We start from the raw sequence: 19,925 nt of genomic DNA on the forward strand, positions 1-19,925 counted from the left end.
GTTGAAAAATTTGCCGTAAGTTTGGCTGCGTTAACCAATCAGGAGCCTGCTTGCTGCTGTTTGCTCGCCCGGAGTCACTCATTCAACCTGAAGGAACGCTTGATATTGTCCGTAAGCAGTCACCCGAAGCTATACAACACAAGTTCTTATTTCTATAGAGACATGAATAAAAAGAACCTCGCTTGGAAGAGTGTCAGTGAGAACATTAGCCTACCTGGTAAGTTATAATACACATTTCACTTTTGAGTCACGTGACGTTTATCGACCCGCGCCATTTATTTTCCCTCTATAGTAAGGTTACCAAATACAAACCGGTAGCTCTCTCGATAAATGCACACATCAACATCAGTCATCTTGCAAACAGACAACCGCATAGCACTCCCACAAGAAGCGGATTTTGCTTCTAACACGCGTCAAATGCTTGTTTATCCGCACGTCTACTTTGCTCTAGACGCAAACTAGGCGCGGTAGACGCGATTTTGACGCCTCAAACGCGGTTGGTGTAAATGCTGCATAAGAGTTTTTGACTAAACTCCGCCTACATGAATACATCAGTTGCCAGCTTTGGCTCAAACGGCTCTGCTAAGCTAAGCTGCTGTCAAATCACAACACACTAAACAAACTACACAATCAAAACTCGTTACGTATTTATGAACTTTCTAGAATAAGGAAGTCATCAGCCCGTTTTTAGGACAGTGAAAACAGCGGTAAAGAGAGAAGTAAATTGTGTGAAAAAGACACCATATCAGAACCATCCCAAATGGAAATTCAAAACTATCCCAAAAGCATCCCATTGACTATTCACAGCCCAAACACCAATAACTAATAAACAAAAAACTTTCATCTTAAAAAAACAACAACTGGTGGAAACAGTTGCTCAAATCTAAACTCGCAAAAAGCAGAGGACTTGGCAACGCCTCGCTGCGGACAGCATCTCTCGTCGAGTTCAGGCTTTATCTCTGGATTAAAGTCAAAACGGAGTTGGAGAAAGTTTGTTCTTAAGAAGTTTTCAGAAATAGGTGATGAAAACACACTTTTTAAAAGTCACAACGTTATTTTATTGCTTTAAGTATAGCCTAATGTTTTAAAAGTATACATAAAAGCGGTAGAATGTACATTGCGTGACCCCAGTAACCTTACCTTAATAATACGTGATGCCACTGCCTTGCTATTTCGTGTTTATGTGACGAGAATCATGTGATATAAGAGGTTAAAATAAGACGTGAACTTGAGTTCTGCGCATGAGCACAATGTATTTTTGCATACGACTGAGAAAATACTACAATTCACGCGTTTACATGCATACCTTTCTCGTGCTGATCGGATCACAAATTGGACTACACCACCCCCTTCAATATGATCCAAATTTGCATCCGATCATCCTCAAACGGATTATTTGGTTGCATGTAAACGTACCTATTGTTTGTTAATGCATTTACTAATGTTCATTGAAAATGCAGTTAGGATCAGCACTTGCTTCTACCTGAGCATGTGGGTTAACATCTATAAATACATTAGATCACGGTGGTAATAAATGTTTGAAACAAATGTATGTGTTTAAATCAAACATTCACTTGTGTCGTGATCGTCCCTTAGTACCCTGAACAATGTCACACCTCAAGGGCATTCGAAATTGCAGCCCGCTCTCTCCACACCACAGCAGAGGTAGTGCTGTGTAAGCGTGTGCGCTTAGTTACCTTATCTGACCTCAGCCTAGTTACCATCTGAGAGAAAAAGAGAGAGAGCGAGAGGAGGAGAACGACTCTCATGAGCGAGTGGGCTATAGTGGAAAAAGGAGGGTGAGCGGTAAGAATTGAAAACAGGATAAAACAACAGACACAGAGCAGGAGACACAGGAGAGAAAGTATGAAGAGAGTATGAAGTAACAAGGAGGAATTGAACGAGAGAGAAAGAAAGACCGTGAGACTGAGGCAGACAGATACAGTATTGAAAAATGCACAAGGGGAAGTGGCAAAACAATATCTCGAACTCGTTTTTGGAGTCTGGAAAAGTCTGAAGATTACTGTAGTCTGTTTCTCGATGGACATCAATGCATGAAAGTGTAATAAAAAGATAATTATAGGTTAAGAGATATTGTACTGAAATATAAATTACAACATTTACTCATATGTCATTTTAGACCTGTCTTCTTTAAAACAAACTGTTGTTTGTTCTAAACTTTGTTGGCAATGCTGGATCAGCTACTTTTCTTCACCTATCCTAAATGTTTTAACCCTCAAACGCTCCTTGTTTTCTGTTTACACTTCTGGCCCAAAATTAATAGCATAATTGTAAGAAAAATATACATTTTCAATAATAAAAATAATATATATTTTTTTGTTGTTGTTGTTTACTTCTCATCTATACAATAAAGCTGTGTTTTGAGTGATTTTAAGTACTTTTGTACTACTAAATTCCTCAACTACACAATTGGCTTGCCTGTAAAATATCACATTTTTATGAAAATTCACATAAATTATGATCTAAATTTGATTTACATTGTTTTTAGATATTGATCTATGTGTTAGGTGTTAAATTCCGCCATCGGTTTTAGAAAAAAAACATAAAGAATTACTGTTTAGGAATTAAACAGTAATTGTCTGTTGTTCAATGTTTATATCTGATGATATGATGATGCTATTTATGTCTGAGGGTGTGGTACCAAGACAAATTCCTATCAACTCTGTTGACATGGCAATAAATTTAATGAATCTTGATCTTGAATCTTGAAATCGTTTCAACCAGCAGATGCCCATAGAGACCCATTCATTTTACTTGATGTCGACAACGGCTCAAATCACTACTTTAGTGATTTTGTGAATTTATGTTTATATAAACATTAGAAAGGACATTAAAAATAAATATTATTTCAAATAGTTATTTTTTATAGTTTTTGATCCATTTTGAAATGTCTATTTTTACAAAATGCCACAGAAATTTGACTGAGTGTGTCTGTGTGCATGCGTGTGTTTGTGTGTGTGTGTGTGTGTGAGAGAGAGAGAGAGAGAGAGAGAGAGAGAGAGAAAGAGAGAGAGAGAGAGAGAGAGCATGTGTGTGTGAGAGAATGTGTGCGAGAGGCGGAGAGAGAGAGCATGTGTGTGTGTGTCTATCTTTGTCTGTGTTTGTGTGTGTGTGTGTAAGAGAGAGAGTGTACATGTGCGTGCATTAGGTCACACCCCTTTATGTTTTTTTCTGCATTTGTGATTTTATTTGCCAAATTCTATAAAAATGCTCTCTGTGGCAGTCATGCGTGTGTGTTTGTGTGTGTGTGTGTGTTTGTGTGTGCGTGCGTGTGTACTGATGCTGTCAGTAACTTAACATTTAGCCTACAAACAATTACACAAAGCAAATAGACAGCATTTGCACACACACTATTGTTTTTTCTTCTTTTATTGCAATTTCTTCCAAGAACAGAAAGCTGTGGAGCATTTTTGTCACCATAATGTAACGAATTGTGTAAGTACGCAGATGATATGGCTCTGGTTGCTTTATTAAAAAGGGGGGATATAGTTAGAGAGGAAGTATATAGAGCACACGTGTCATCTCTCCAGAAAGGGTGCGATGAAAGTTCCTTGGGGATAAATGTAACAAAAACAAAGGAACTTGTCTTTCATGAAAAGGACCCTGTGCAGCCCCTTATAATTAACCTCTTAAACCCTGAGGACCCAGTCCCGGGTACAAAATTTCGTATTTTGACTCAAATAAAATATTCTTTTAATCTTTAATGGTCCATCATGGACCCCAGTAACACATATGAGATACTGTTTGAAAGCTTAGACTCTCTACTTTCTCCAGATATGCATCACTTTGAGAAATCTTTTACTGTAAGAAAGTTATTTACACTTAATTTACACTATCACCCCCCCCCATAATTTTTTATATGATTTAATATTCACATATTTCATATTTTTCAAGTATGACAAACATGGGCAAGTCTTATATCAAATGAAAGCTCTCATTCTCAGGAATAAGGCTACAGCGTTATTTTTGTTCTATTATCAACACATATCCAACAATAGTTGAATGAATAATAAGGTAAAAAATCGTCTTTTGTAAACGTATGTGAAACTTGAGTGTGGACTGCCTCAGATAGCACATATAGCCACAAATGATACACCATCTTTTCTCTTAGGTCCTACTCTAAAGAATGAGTCCATTCACAGCATTTTCTTTGGTTGTGTGCATGAATAATCCCTTGTTATTTATTATATGTGCAAAACAAAAAATTAATATTTATATGAAAAATGTATTTTCGGACACTTCAGTAAAATGAAAATAACTTTTGAATGCGACATGCTAAAGAGATCATTCTTTTTTTGGGTGTTTACTGTCTGCTGCTGGTAACAACCAGAACTGTCTGCAGTCTGCTAGAGCACACAGACCCAGAGTTATACACTATCAGAGGCAGTATTTACAACATATAAAAAGAAAATTTGGTGTTTCCTCATATGAAAAACAACATAAATAACACTATTTGTCACAAACAGCAGCTTTTTATGTAACTTCAAAGTGTTTTCTTTAAAATGATATAAAGCAATTGCATTTATTCCACTGTATGTGGTTATGGTAGCACTTCAAATGTTTTTTGGCAGAAATTTAACTCCATAAGCGTATTATTCCTCCCATCAGTTGGAGTAAAATAACTTTTGCATTTATTATGATAGAGAAAAAATTCCCTTTTCCTCTGTAAGCTGGCTATTGCTGGAATCAAACAAAACTGTCTGCAGGGAGCTGAGGCACGCAGGGCCAGAGTTATACACTTTTAAATAAAAACTTTAGAAAAAAAACATCAAAAAGCGCCTATTTATTTTTGTGTTTATTAGAGGACTGACATCACATACAACCATGTTTAGCACTTTCAACAGTGTTTTATGTAATTTCAAAGGGTTTCCTGTAAAATGATACCAAACATTTGTATGTAAACCTCTGCATGTGGGAATGGGAAGCTTTTGAAATTGGGTAGGCCAAATCCAGGCGAAAATCCCCAAAATAGCTTCAGGGTGGGTCAAATTGTAGAGGTAGTAGAAAAGTTCAAATACCTTGGCACATATATTGATTCTAATCTAAAGGGGAGGAGGGGAGGAGTTTTTTCTGCATTTGTGGCTGATTTTATTTGCCAAATTCTATAAAAATGCTCTATGTGGCAATGCTCATATGTGGTCATGCGTGTGTGTGTGTTTGTGTGTGTGTGTGCGTGTGTTGGTTTGTATGTGTGTGTGCGTGCGTGTGCGTTTGTGTGTTTGTGAGTGTACATGTGCGTGCATTAGGTCACACCCCTTTTTATCTTATTTTCTGCATTTGTGACTGATTTTATTAGCCAAATTCCATACAAATTCTGTCTGTGGCAGTCATACCTGTGTGTGTGTTTGTGTGAGCACGTTTTTGCATTGCATTTGTGCACAAGTACTAGGCCTTCATTTTTGTGTCAAAATTTTCAGATTTATGCTGGATTTATTGATACTTATTTTTTGACAAATGAAAAAAAAAATTTGCATTTCCCATTCACTTTCAATTGGGGTCATATTGACTCAGAGGGACATATTAATAAAAAAAATTTACATACCTTTAGAACAGCCGTATCAAGTCCAGTTTTTTGTGTAGGTAAATATAGATTATTTAGGAAAAGTAACAAAGTTTTATATCCCTGAGATGAAGGGAACTTATTTTTTTAACTAATGAAATGTCGTTTGGGGTCATATATACCCCAAGGACCGTTTGAGGGTTAATGTACTGTAAATTTCGCCAAATCAGTGCTGCCCTGACGGCCTGGTAGAGTAATAATTTATATAAGAAATCATTTGTATTGTGTACGTGTCGAGCTCGGCCATCCGCGCGTAACCGCGGTGAGAATACTTTGAAAGCTGCGTAAAAAAGGTATACCCAGTACTAGATATCTACTACAAGCAAGTAAAAACCTGCGGTAATATCAACCTGATCTAACAGGAATTTGTACATATTTTATGAGGAGGCTTATTCGTATGAATTAGCATACCCTAACCCTGCCACAAACCCAACGTTACTGGAATGAAAGCAAATCGTACTTACTTAATGTACAAATTTATATGAATTAACCACTCCGTAAAATATGCACAAATTGCAATCTTGGTAATATTCTTAAAATCGTATACATATTTTGTCTAAGGACAAGCTAATAATAAGCGGTTCCTTTCAATAGTTTCTGGGTTGGTTGAATAATAATGGTAGCAGCTAATACTACCAAGCTCTACAGCTGTTTGGTCTGAGCACTAAAATATTTTTTTCTTTTATTTTGAGAATCTGTTATAACATTTGGCACTGGGGACAGACTAGTTGCACACTGTTGATTTAGCTGTAGGGTTTGTGACCCCATGGACAGGGTCATATGCAAAATGAAAGGAATTCACATACAATGCCAGAGGTGTTTCTGCTTTTTGAAGTCATTATAAAATATGAAAACAGCCCATTAAACCTACTGTGGTCTTCAATCAGGAACCAGTAACATAATGTCAGGATAATGTCAAAATAAGTTAAACAGATATGTTGCTTCATATTTTAATTCTTCAATTAGATAGATAGATAGATAGATAGATAGATAGATAGATAGATAGATAGATAGATAGATAGATAGATAGATAGATAGATAGATAGATAGATAGATAGATAGATAGATAGATAGATAGATAGATAGATAGATAGATAGATAGATACTGTAGATGGATAGATCGATCATCACTGCTGGTTTTGAGAGAGAGAATCATAGATATTTGGGGAGCTTGGGGGCTTTGAGGTTTTGAAAGTATGAGATTAAGTTTCTTGGCAAACCAGCTGGAGCTCAGTGAAGTATGTGAAATGTTTGCGCAGGGTGGTAATTGGCTGTTTGGCCATACAGCATACAGTTTTCCCATCATTAACACATTTCCTGATCACTTGTCCATTCCCAAACCACAGATAGGCAGTGTGCAGCTCGGCTGTTATGTCCGTTTGGGCTGTGCAGAGATTTCTTTTGCAGGGATCTTATTCAAAAGTCTTCAGTGGCTTGGCATGTCATTGTGTTTAATGACACTCTGTGTCAGTTTTGCACAGCTCATCGTTTAAAGGTTTTTATTGAACTTGTAATACTATAATGAAACCATTGGACCTTGTTACGGCAGAGCTGTTAAAACATTTCTGGGTCTTGGTAATCGTGATACTACAGGAAATTACAGTGATCTACAGTAGCATGGCTACAGAACCTTGGCTATGTTCGGAATGTTCGTAAAAATACATAGAATAACACACAGCAACTACTGGGAATACTTCATACTGTTTATTTGTTGAAATAAACACTATGCAGATTTGTATATTTAGTGTTCTGCATTTTTTAAAACATCAATGATATAAAAAAGCAGTTTGCATCAATCTTTTGGATTCATGACAATTTCTAATAAAATTAAGATCAACAGTCTATATCGACTATCGAGTTAGACAGATTTACTTTTCCTCTTCAAAGTTATTTTTAATTAGCACTTAATAATTTTTAACATTAAAAATATTTTCAAAAAAATGCCTAAAAACTGTTGTGTGACAAGATGTACAGCTAACAAGCCAAAAAGCCCAGAAACAAGTTTTTATAAGCTGTTGAGCCGTAAAACCCAGCCAGGAGAAAAAAGTGGATCGCCGAGTACGTTTTCCTCTAGTGCAGTGGTTCTCAATCCTGGTCCTGGAGCGCCACTGCTCTGCACATTTTGTATGTCTCCCTTGTTTAACACAGCTGATTCAAATCATCAGCTCATTAGCAGAGATCTCATTGTCTGTCAGATAAGAGAGACATACAAAACGTGCAGAGCAGTGGGGCTCCAAGACCAGGATTGAGAACCACTGCTCTAGTGGGTGCCGTTCTACTAATAGTAGTACTATGAAAAGTTGCCTGTTTCCACTTTTGTGTCTTCAAACGCTTGTTTTTTGGGGTCGACAGCTTATAAAAACTTATTTCTGGGTTTTTCGGCTTGTTACCTGTATATCTTGTCACACAGCAGCTTTTAGGCATTATTCTGTTTTGTTATAAGGCAAAAATTACATGGAGGCAGCCTCTCGCAATACAAAGTCAATTGAGACGGATGGATTTTTTGGTCTAGAAGCCTAATTTTGTTTTTAATTTTGGTAATTTTTTGTTTTAAAGAAGACACTTCAACGTTTTTTAGGGAAGTGTCTGGAGGTGAAAATATTCTTTTTTTTTTAAAGCAGTTTACATTTATTTGTAATAAATAAAAATGCAATATTGTATTATTTTGAATACATAAAATTGTCAAAAAACTGAGGTTTGTGCTGTTTGCTGTGAGGTTTGCTGCATACTTGTGTCACAAATGAATAAATTACAGTTACTGCATTAATATTACTGCTAAAAGGTTTTGAAATATGAAAACCACATTCTTAGACCTTTCCAACAATATATAGTTTGTCGTGATAGATTAACATTTACATAGAAAATATTGAAATAAATGTAGGTGTCCCGCTCACGGGACAGCGCCAATTAACGGGTTAAACATGAGGTGACACATCTTAAGACACATTAATTTTGGCTTTGAGTCCATTATGTCTGCCAAAGAGCTTCTAAAGTATCTAAGGAAAAAATATGTCACTCACAGTAATTACACAGATGTTTAAGTGTAAATTACACACAGTGTTAAGTTGATGTAATTATCAACATTATAATATCAGCACAGCTCACCAAAGTAATGTTTACAACCTAAAAGGTCTAATTATATCAACATGCAGTATTACAATTTTTACTGAAATAAAAATTAAGTAAGGGGGTGGCACAGTGTCTCAGTGGGTAGCCCTGTTGCCCCACACCAAGAAGGTTCCCGGTTCGAGCCCGGGCTTAGGCAAATTGTCCCTCCCCCAACCTGTGTCTGGATTAACTTGTCTGAATAAAACTTGCAACCCTGTATCACGAAATTATGTACCTACGTAGAAATTACAATGTCATTGCAGCTGGGTTGCCGGTAATTTACCGTATATTTAAATGTATGTTATTTACTGGCAAGAGTTTGTTCAAAGTAAAATAAATTTTAAATATTAATAAATCTTTATCTTTATAGAATAAAACTATACAATAACAGCCTCATGCAAAGCATGTACATTTAACTTTGAACAAAATGTTGCCAGTAAAAAACATAAATTTAAATCTACGGTAAGTTACCGGCAACCCAGCTGCAATTTCTACAGATTTTTTTACAGTGTATAGTCACGTAATTTTTTGAGTCTTTTCCGGGACACTGACACATTTTTCCACCTTTTGCGTGAACATGTCACATATTTCTGTTTACGTTTCACTGTCACGAATTTGTTACTCAACTGTTTTGTCCTATTTTCAAACCATTGACGCTTCGGTTTAGGGTTAGATTTGGTGTTTGCGTTAGGATGTCACTTTAAATATTGGTTTCAACCTTTTTTCATAATTTATTTTTTATTATTATGATTTTTATTGTCGCCTGGCGTTAGGGTTAGAGTTGGGTTTGGGTAAGGATGTAATTTTTATGTAAATCTAACCCTAAACCGAAGTGATAATGGTAAGAAAATAGGACAGAACAGTTGAGTAACAAATACGTGACAGTGAAACGTAAACAGAAATACTGACATGTTCACGCAAAAAGGCGGAAAACGTTTCAGTGTCACGGAAAACACTCACAAAATGACGCGACTATAGGTACATAATTTCGTGAAACTGGGTTGAAACTTGAATATAGCCATAGATGCTTGAATGGCGTAAAGAATACATAAGCAAAGAAAGAAAATGAAGTAGCGGTAACAGAATGCTGCACAACTGAGCACCTATGAGGAAAAAAAACTGATTTGATGCAACTCCCATAAAAAAATAACTTGGGAATCCTAGCAAAACTTTCTGCAGATACACTATAAAAAAAGTGTATATTTTTTTAAGTTACAGCAATTTATAAGTTGAAATGACTCAATCAGCCTACTACTTTGGTTTAAACTTTGATCTTGGAATAATGTTTCACATTAAATTTTTATGTACCTGTACACAGTCCAAAGTATATACCTGTACTGTGCCGTATTATGCAAGTTAGTTTTTCATTCCAAATATATCCCTTGTTTTAACAAAGCCTGTTTTAAAACATCTCTTATGTTTACTGTATGTGCCGCGTTATATTTGGAAAAGAAATAGCAAATAAGAAGTGAAAAGCTTTGGTGATATTCATGGGAACGCAAGAAAGAATCTGATCCCTACCTACAGTATACGAACTCCTAACTTATTCAACTGTCAAAGATTTTGCTTATGGCAAAGTAAAAAGTGTAATTTTTTATGACATCAATTAAATGCTAAACACACTTTATGATATATCAAACTTTTTTGTACTTGTAACTTGTCTAATCGCTTAGTGTCACACTGGTGCGTTCAGGAGACAATCAGCTAGACAGTCAAAACAGGTCATACATGTACCTGAGCCTCACCTCAAATAACCCTGGTGTGTGTTTGCCTCTGGCACTGCTGCTGCTTTCACTATCTGCCATCTCTTCCGCCTTCAGGGTGATTCCTTTGTTCTTTGGCTTCAATGCAAAATGCAAGTGTGCTGAGAGGAGACACCCTTTGTGTTTAAGCAAATCACATGTTGGCTATCACCTTGTGTCATCTGTGATTCCAACATCAATATATTTTCGGGATGTGGCCGTTTATTATTGATATGCCATGAAAGGCTTTTTTATTTTGGCGACTTGGTGACGGATCCTTCATACTGTATCATTTTATCTTTGTAACCACAGCAACTACTTCTCATCTATCGAATTCTGTATCTTTGACTTTCTCTTGCTGTTTTATCTGTGCATTTTCCTTGGGGCACCTGGAAAGACAAAGATTATGTTGATTTACATGAGCAAAAAAAACATCTTTCTGTTTTATTCCACTGGAAACTACAGCACTGTTGTACATGGTACACAGATAAAGCAGTAGCTTTTCAACACTTGGACGAGAAACAATTTCTAACAGGAAAGCAGAGGACGGCAAAGTACAGGAAGTGTATGTGTGGAAATAACAACTGATGATAGGAAACTGGAAAAATTCGTATTTCATAAATGATTACAGCTGCGTTTTGGTTTGTGATTTAACTCTTACAGTATGTGACTCTTCCGTTCACCACATGAGGTAATAATGCCGCTCCTCTGAAGACCATTTCAGACTATCACAGGAAATAAAAGTAATGGAAAGTAGAATTTGTTATTACAAGACACATATTTATAAGAAATAAATCAGTTGTTGGTGACTAACTTTGTGACTGATACTCAAATAGCTTTTCTATTAAGCTGTTAAAGGTGCAATGACAGCATGCCACAGTGGTAACAACGAAGTTGCAATAATTTAATGCCACGTGTCTGGAATGAATTTGACGTATGTGGTTAAAGAAATAGATAATTTATGTGTCTTTGACCTGTGTTTTTCTCTGTTGCTGTTTATATAACATGTAGCTAGTGACTGATGTAAAAAGAGGCGGCATATCCCTCTCTGTCTAAATGTAGGTTAAAAATACGAGACTATATTTCCATGAAAACAGATCTGAAGGCTTGGCCTAAATAGTTTAGGCAAAAAAATCTGTCATCACTTGCCCGTACTGCATTCCTCTTTCTTTCTTTCTTTCTTTCTTTCTTTCTTTCTTTCTTTCTTTCTTTCTTTCTTTCTTTATTTATTTCTTTTTCATAATCAACTTCCAGAATGACAAAAAAATAAAAAATATTCATTCAACTTGTACATACAAACCTTCTAAGCTCAATAGATAATTTTGTATGAGAAACTGACAAATTTTTAAGCCATTATTTATTGATAATCTTCACCTTCAGTGGGATGCTACTTATTAAATCAGTACAATCAACTGGAGAACCGGATCAGGAAATCCATTATTATTATGGAATCAACAAAATCATTGAAAGTATGTTTATGAATCAGACATGAACCAGACATTAAAATTGTCATTTTTGGGTGAACGATTCCTTTAAGGAGAGGCTCATGTGTCAAAACTGGAGCCAGATGTGACATGAAAGTTGGAAAACAGATTATACTGTAATCTGTTTAAAACTGTATACTGTACAGCAGTGTCCCACAGAGATATTCCTCTTAAAATATCTGCTTCATTTCAAAACTGACAGGCAACATTTTCTGTGCATCTCTCTGTCTCGGAATGACGTAGTTAGCTAAAACCAGACACCGGCTTGCCGGAACCCCCATGGTAACAATTCGTATACTGTACACGCACTTGTTATCATGCTTTAGTGAACAATTTTGTGGGTATTAACCGTGTATGGTTAAACGCGTATTAAATAGCAACTATTATCCAATTCAAGATTTTACATTTGCTTTGGTGTGTAAGTGTGTATTAGTACATGTTAACGATAATCAAACGGTACAAATCCCAAAGTAAACGACGATGCAAGTTATCATTTTCAAGGTAAAACTCTTTTCTTGGACTAGAACAAACACACAGATTTTAGGCAACAGTTTACTTCCTTGGCCTGTTGACGTGGACACATTGGTCATTATCATGATTCCACCCACTTCTAACTCACAGTAGGGCTCTATAATTTCCGGAATCGCGGAATTGGCTAATTAACACGGAATCTAGTGTTTACGTGGAATTTTGCGGAATTTTACATATTTTGAATAAAATTCTGTTTTGTGTGGGGGAATGCAAACCGGGGAAAGCAAATCTGGGCGACACACCCCCTCCAAAACACTGATGGCAAAGCGACTCTCCACGACTCTGCTTTTATGTGACACAACACGACTGTAAGAGCCACATAGGAATAGGTTCATCTAAAATAATAATTTAGTAAAATTAATAAGAAAATATTTCATTAAAATTCATAAGATATTTTTGCTTTAAAATCCATATTTAGTAATGTTTAAATCTGATAACATTTAATTATTTTGAGCTTCCAGTCAGATCGCACTACGTCATAACACATGCGATTGAATGTGTTCAGTTTAGTTTGAAGTTAGATATGATGGAAGCAACACAGTTTTTTGACCGTGCGTACCATGTCTACTATGTAACATCTTTTATTTATGTTTTGGAAGTAAACATTTAAAACGAAGATCGTGGTTTGCTCGTGTTTCAAATACTGGTTAAATTTGACTGACTTCAAAAGGTGGTACAGAAGAATAAGAAGCAAATAGGTGCCATTACAACGACTTTTATGTGACCGGAGAACATTTATTTTGTACGTTTTGTCAACATTCCGTTGACTGGGAGGGCAAAGATACATGCACTCTCTCATCCACGTCTCTCTCACGTGCACGCGCTCTCGCATCTGTCCGAAGTCTGAACACAAATCCTCATGTATTTGTTCAGTTTTATGCGTTTCAAGGGAGCTTAGGCAAACTTTTACTCGCGTTTAAATTATAATCATCGGCATCGGCATATAATCATCTCGCTTTGGCTCGCACATGCAGAGAACTGCAACTCACGCTGTCCGAAGTCAGATCACTGAGTAATAATCTTGTGAATGTTTGTAAAGTTATATGCATTTCAAGCGATTGTGTTTAAAATATGGATCGCGTTCCGCTGGACCGATGTGTTTAAGACACTTTTGAAGGCACCACTGCTTTGACATGTGTAGCCTTCTGCAACAACACTAAACAATGCATTGAATTAATTGTGTGTGTGTGTGTGTGTAAATGCATGTTTTTAGTCATTAATTATCATATTATCCCTTTTTTCCCATAATCGAGCAGCCCTACTGCAAACAGGGAATATGAAAAAATGTTATCTCAATAAATTTAAGGTCATCCCTATTGTATTTGTGTACATTTTAATCATCAACAGTAAAGGCGCACTCTTTTATGACTAAAATAACAGAAAAGGGTAAAAAAAATTGCCAAAAATTAAAACGGACAAAATGGAATTAGCAAAATTAAAATGGACAAAACGGAATTTGGGAAAAAATAGAATGGAATTTGGGAAAAATAAAACGGTTTTATAGGGCCCTACCACAGCATGTAAGTAGTTGACATAATGTTTTAATATCTTTACCTTACCAATACGTCCTGCTCAAGTCACGCTGGCAAAGTTGGTCGATCAGCTTGGTCATCTGCATTTTCTGAAACAGATTCGGCTAGTATTGATAAGGTAGTAAAGACGATAATTCCTGTTAGCATTGCGAGCTAATCTTTAAAATATGGTAAGGAGCGTAACATTTCCATCTGATGTCAAAGGTATTCAGGCCAGTCACAACATACAGATTAGCTGACCAATCGGGGACACAATGCTTTTTAGATTGGTTTGAGGAAGGCAGGGATATCTGGAGCAACAAAAATATACTGTCTGTGGAAAATGATGTGTTTTTTTAATCATAAGCCACGCGAACACATTGTATTATACAAAATACACAAAATACAGTTTTTAAGCAACAAAATAGGTGCACTTTAAGAGAAAATGAATGTAGTGTAGACATGTACATATCAACAAACGGATAAACTTTTAGCTGTATGTGTACATATTTTTTTATCGAATCAGACACCCTTACGCCTTCATGTGTACAGCCAATTCGTATATATCTGAGCCCCTTTCTCACACAGATTACGAAAAAATACACAGAAAAATGTGTACATTTGCTAATCATCTGCTATTTTTCACTGGAGAAACATGTATTTATTTTCTGATCTGAACACGAACTTGCGCATCACAGGCATTGTTTCTGCCATTTGTTCACACCTTGAAACTTCGTGTTTATGGAAAAATTATGATATAGTGGAAGCACTGGCTTCGTACGGATGTGGCCTTAGTCACGCCAAATACTATTGCTTGATCCATTGTTCCTTTGTTGATCTGGTCAGTATGCTCAAACGAATAAAACTTTTTATTTGTTTATGCATGTTTTCATACCATTAATCTTTCAAATATTTTAACAAAAAATATACACCCTTTTAGTCTGACTTTTAAAAGTGGTTGACCAAGAAGAAGGATTATAGGAAACAAAAAATATAGTACTAAATTAAACTTTAAGAAAACATTGGCTAAACTGTGAGGTAACATACTGTGAGTATGATACACCGTAATAGGCACTTGTTAAGATTCTGTAAGCCAATGCACATAAACACTGCGCAGATATAGATCCACAAACTACAGTGTGTAAAAACTTAGCTTTCCGCTTTCATCACTAATGCAGTCTCTCTGCAACAGTACTTTTGTCCATAAAACACCTTCATGCACACACAGGCTCACCGATACACACACACAAACATACGCTTGATGTGGTGCAGCCCACGTGCATGCACTTCTGTTGAGACAATGATTAACAGGGGTTGTGGGGCAGCTGTGTCATAGGGGCCCGAGAGGTAGCCTAACAGATTTCAGGTCCGATTTGTGTCTGCATTTGGGCGGTACGGTGGAGGAGGGGTGCATTGTTTCCTGTGTCGCAGTTTACTGTTTTGTAGAGCAAAAAAAATTGGCTTATGTAAGGGGTCATGTGATTTAGCCAGAAATAGTGGCAACGTTGCAGCTGTTCTTGCTCCGTCTGCAGATCTAGCGCTGTTTTGGCAGCTTCTAGACAGTGCATTTTCCCCCTCAACCGAATTCACTTGTGTCTGTCTGCAGCTACGTGGTGATAAAAAACCCTCAAGTCGGTTTTATGTCCAGTTTTGAGTGAAGTGGGGTGACAGATTTTGTTTCTTAAAATTTGTTTGAAGACGACGACGCATGTAGGCTTCACCTCACGAATGGTTCATCTCTAGCTTTGTGCGGTTCAGAAGCGCCCTTCCCATGATGCACGAGTGAAGTGAAGTACAACGGAGGGGGCGGATTGGAGGCAAAGGAAGAGGATGAGCGAAAGAAGGCATTAGAGATGGAGTTAGAGATGCACACGGTCACGGTGCCTGGATGCGGCCCTGCGGCGTCGCGCTCTGGCCTGTGGAGCGCGTGGGTGTGTGGCGAGTCAGTGGAGCGGAATGGTGCTCTGAAAACGAAAGCTCGTTCCACGAGCCGCAGCGTCGGCCAATGAGGGCGGTGCACGAGGGATTCTCAGACTGTTACAATCTCTGCCATCGTGTCCCGAGCAAGGGCATCAGCCAATCCATGACACACTCAATAATACTGTTTGGCATGGCTCATTTGTCCTATGATAATAACAGAGGGGTGTAAAGTGTAAGACAGCTGTCTCCTTTGAGTCATGCTTTAACAAAGAGATGACTACTGCATGCATTGGAATCATAATGTTATACACCGAGTGTGTTTGCATAAATTGTTTTAAGAGATAGTTTACAAAAAAAGTCATAATTTATGTACCCTCAAGTTGTTCCAAACTTGTATACATTTTTTTTTTCTGCTGAACACAAATGAAAATATTTACCAAAGAGGTCTGGGGCATCATTTACTTCCATACTATTATTTGTCAGTGGTGCCCAGATCTGCTTGGTTAACAAACATGAGCTGAGTTTTGATTACAGTTACTATAGTTGTGTTGTACATAAGTGTTTTTTATTTAATAACATAAGCCACAAGGAATTGCAATAATAGTCCAGAACAGTGTGCAGATTTTGACAGAGATCTTATTCCTTGCAGGTCAGCATAACTACCTATGTGCAGGAAGGAATGACTGTATCATTGACAAGATTCGCCGGAAAAACTGCCCAGCTTGCAGAGTGCGGAAGTGTCTACAAGCCGGGATGAATCTTGGAGGTAATTTATTTAATATACAAATGTACTCCTTATTTACTATTATTTCATTTAAAAGATTTGAAATAGCAAATGTATACTTGGACTTGATGATTAATCTTAAAAGTTTAAGAAAGACAACCGTAAGATACGAAAACAAAGGGATAACCGGGGGGAGGGAAAATTTGCGAAAAATGTACTGCGGCCACTAAAAAGCGGTGTTTATTTGCATGCACTGTCTGAGCTGTTTTATCAACCATTTCACATAAGGACTCATGCAAACCAGGTAATGGTGAAAACACAACAAGAACATGGCCTGTGCAGACACACTTTGCAAAACAAAATTTGCAAGTTGCAATTCCCGATCTTGTAGGCCAGGTTCTTACTTTTAAGAGTTTGGTTGACTTCGATAAAGACGGCACATGCGATACTGATGAACTCAGTAATTGCAACCCAAGAGCCACCGCATCATTGATTAATATAACAACAAACATCACTTGAAAAATCCATTACAGTTACAGTCCACCAAATAGTCCCGGTGTACGTCATTACAGCTATATGAACTCTTAAACAAAACAAATTATGCAAACATTAAAGGGCACCTATTTTATTGCTAAAAACAATGTTATTTTGTGTATCTTGTATAACACAATGTGTTCATTTATGGTTAAAAAACACATTATTTTTCACATGCCGTACATTTTTGTAGCTCCAGATATCCCTCTTTTCCTGAAACGCACTGATTTTGTACAAAGCTCATCGATCTGAATAGCGCTGTGTCCCTGATTGGCCAGCTAACCTGTACTTTGTGATTGGCCTGAATATCTCTGACATCAACCGGAAACGTGACGCTCCTTACCATGTTTGAAAGATTCGCTCACAATGCAATGCTAACAGGAGTTAACTTACAGGCTGTGAGTCCTAAGCGGATGATAATGTTGGTCTTGTCCATGTCAACGTTCCTAGGAAGTAAACTGTAGCCTACAATCCGTGTGTTTGTTGTAGTCCAAGAAAACAGATTTATGTTGGAGACAATAACTCACGTCTTCCTTTACTTTGGGGTTTGTACCTTTTGCATATTGTTAACATGTACTAATGCACACTTAGACGTCAAAGGAAATGTAAAATTGTGAATCGGACGATAGGTGCTCTTTAACTAGTCAAACCTCATTTGTAAATGGAGAAAGCTCGAAACGGACTAAAACCAGAAAAACAAAGCAAAAATGGCACTAAATCATGTTCATGAAGCCAGAGGTGATATATCTGGGTACTTCAAAGACCTGTCTCTGTCTGGTTGGATTGGTAAATTTAAATTCTGAAGTGTAGGTGATGATTCACTTCTGCCCGAGGGCAAAGATTTGGTTTGAACGTGGTGGGTGGGGGTGAAGTTTCAACTGTACATATGCTTTCATTTATTATGGTCTACTCTACTGGAAAAGTGAGAATGTCTATTAATGTATAAAGTAAGTTGTGATTGACCACCATTTATTTGCTACTGTTTTACCTTTTTTAAATCACTTGGTGGTTAAATGGTATGGCATGGTGACAAATTATTATGAATTTTAATTTATATAGTCCATTTTTTTTCTCATGAACATCTCATGAAAAACTTTTTCCCCTATATATATTGAACATACGAAACTCGCCAATATTCTTGTAAAGTCAGGAAGGGCAGAAATACAAGTGTGTATGGGGACTAACACATATGCCACCTTCAGTCACACATACTGATGTGCTATGAAATCTGTTGGCACAAGAATTTTGCACTTAACATAAACGCATAGAGCTAATTAACAGCATCCTCCTGGATTACAGAAGGGTCATGACTATATAAGAGGGATACTGTGCTATACCATCAATCTCTACATCAAGAATTACTGCTATCATCTTCAGCTCATTTTAGATAAGACAAAATTCTAATATTATTGCTTTAAGACTACACTAGGGGTCTTTTCATTATTATCTTGTTCGTACATTTTTAATCCCTCTTATATATTATTATAAGATCTTCAAGTAAGTTGTAGTTTAAAACAGAGCAGGAAGTTAAAGTAAACTGCTTTTATAATATATTAAATATTATATAATTTTATCCCATGTTTTCTCTTTAGCACGGAAGTCAAAGAAGTTGGGCAAGATGAAAAGCGTTAGCGAGGATTCTTCCCTACAGAACTCAAAAGACGGACCTCCTTTCCTGACCTCCGAGAAAGACTTGAGCTCCACCACAGCTCTTGTCCCCCACGTCCCCATGGTTGCACCGTTTTTGTCACCTTCCGTCTGTAGCATCCTGGAGCTCATTGAACCTGAAGTGGTGTTTGCCGGCTATGACAACACACAGCCTGACACCACCGACCACCTGCTCACCAGCCTCAACCAGCTCGCCGGCAAACAGATGATCAGAGTGGTCAAATGGGCCAAAGTACTTCCAGGTATTACTTAGGATGTGTTTCTTATTTTGTGTATTTGTCAGTGGCGGCCGATGACTTCTTTTTTCGAGGGCGCACGATGCCAAGTTCATCACAACATGTATGTAGCCTGTTATGTGTGTGGTTCGTAATTTCAAAATATGTGTTTGACGCGTCGAGTAAACCTGTGTGCATCACGTGTCACTTGTCAAAATAAGTGCCTGCTGCAGACGCTTGCGTTTGCCAGATACTCGCATAATCTCATGCGTAATCAGAGTTTACTGCTAAGGGAGTGTCTTGCGTATTTTTTTTGTGAATGTGAGCGTCTCTTTTATCATAAACGGTTTTGACGCGTATGCAGCAGGTACTTATTTTGACAAAACACGCGATGCACATGGTTCACATGACACTCCAAACACATATTTTAAATGTGCGCCACTCGAAAGAGAAGTCACGAGCCGCCACTGGTATTTGTGTGCTTTTGTGTATGTGTGCACTTTTTAAAAAAACTTTTCAAAAAGTTAGTTCAAGACAAGGTGTTAGTGTAGGTGTTACCATTTAAGAATGGTCTCGGGATGTTCCTGGAATTGTGCACCAGCTTCACATGAACGTTAACTTATAAAAAACAAACTTGCCTATTGCTACTGTATAGAAATCGATTAGTTGAGTCTCTGAGGTTTTAGTTGTATATGTGGCTATGTTATACAGGTATAGCACACTAAACCATCCTGTGCAATAGGATACTCCAGCCAAATATCAAAATTACCCTATGATGTATTCATCCTCAAGCAATCCGAGGTACACATGTCTGTCATCTTTCAGATGAGCACATTTGAGTTATGTTAGTTATTGTCCTATAAGTTCTATAATAGGGATGCACCGAAAGGAAAATTGTTGGCTGAAG

The 19,925-nt window shown here is 37.2% G+C and overlaps 1 protein-coding gene across 2 annotated transcripts in view; it reads left to right on the forward strand.

The window, feature by feature from the left end:
* nr3c2 (nuclear receptor subfamily 3, group C, member 2) overlaps nt 1–19,925 on the forward strand; it is a 141,392-nt gene that overhangs the window by 69,971 nt on the left and 51,496 nt on the right. For both annotated transcript variants that reach the window (XM_055205104.2, XM_055205105.2), the window contains exons 4-5: nt 16,527–16,643; nt 18,728–19,045. In XM_055205104.2, coding sequence (XP_055061079.1) covers nt 16,527–16,643; nt 18,728–19,045 — 435 coding nt within the window. The remainder of the gene's footprint in view (nt 1–16,526; nt 16,644–18,727; nt 19,046–19,925) is intronic.

The sequence above is a fragment of the Misgurnus anguillicaudatus genome, chromosome 3, assembly GCF_027580225.2.
Source record: "Misgurnus anguillicaudatus chromosome 3, ASM2758022v2, whole genome shotgun sequence".
Classification (NCBI taxonomy): domain Eukaryota; kingdom Metazoa; phylum Chordata; class Actinopteri; order Cypriniformes; family Cobitidae; genus Misgurnus; species Misgurnus anguillicaudatus.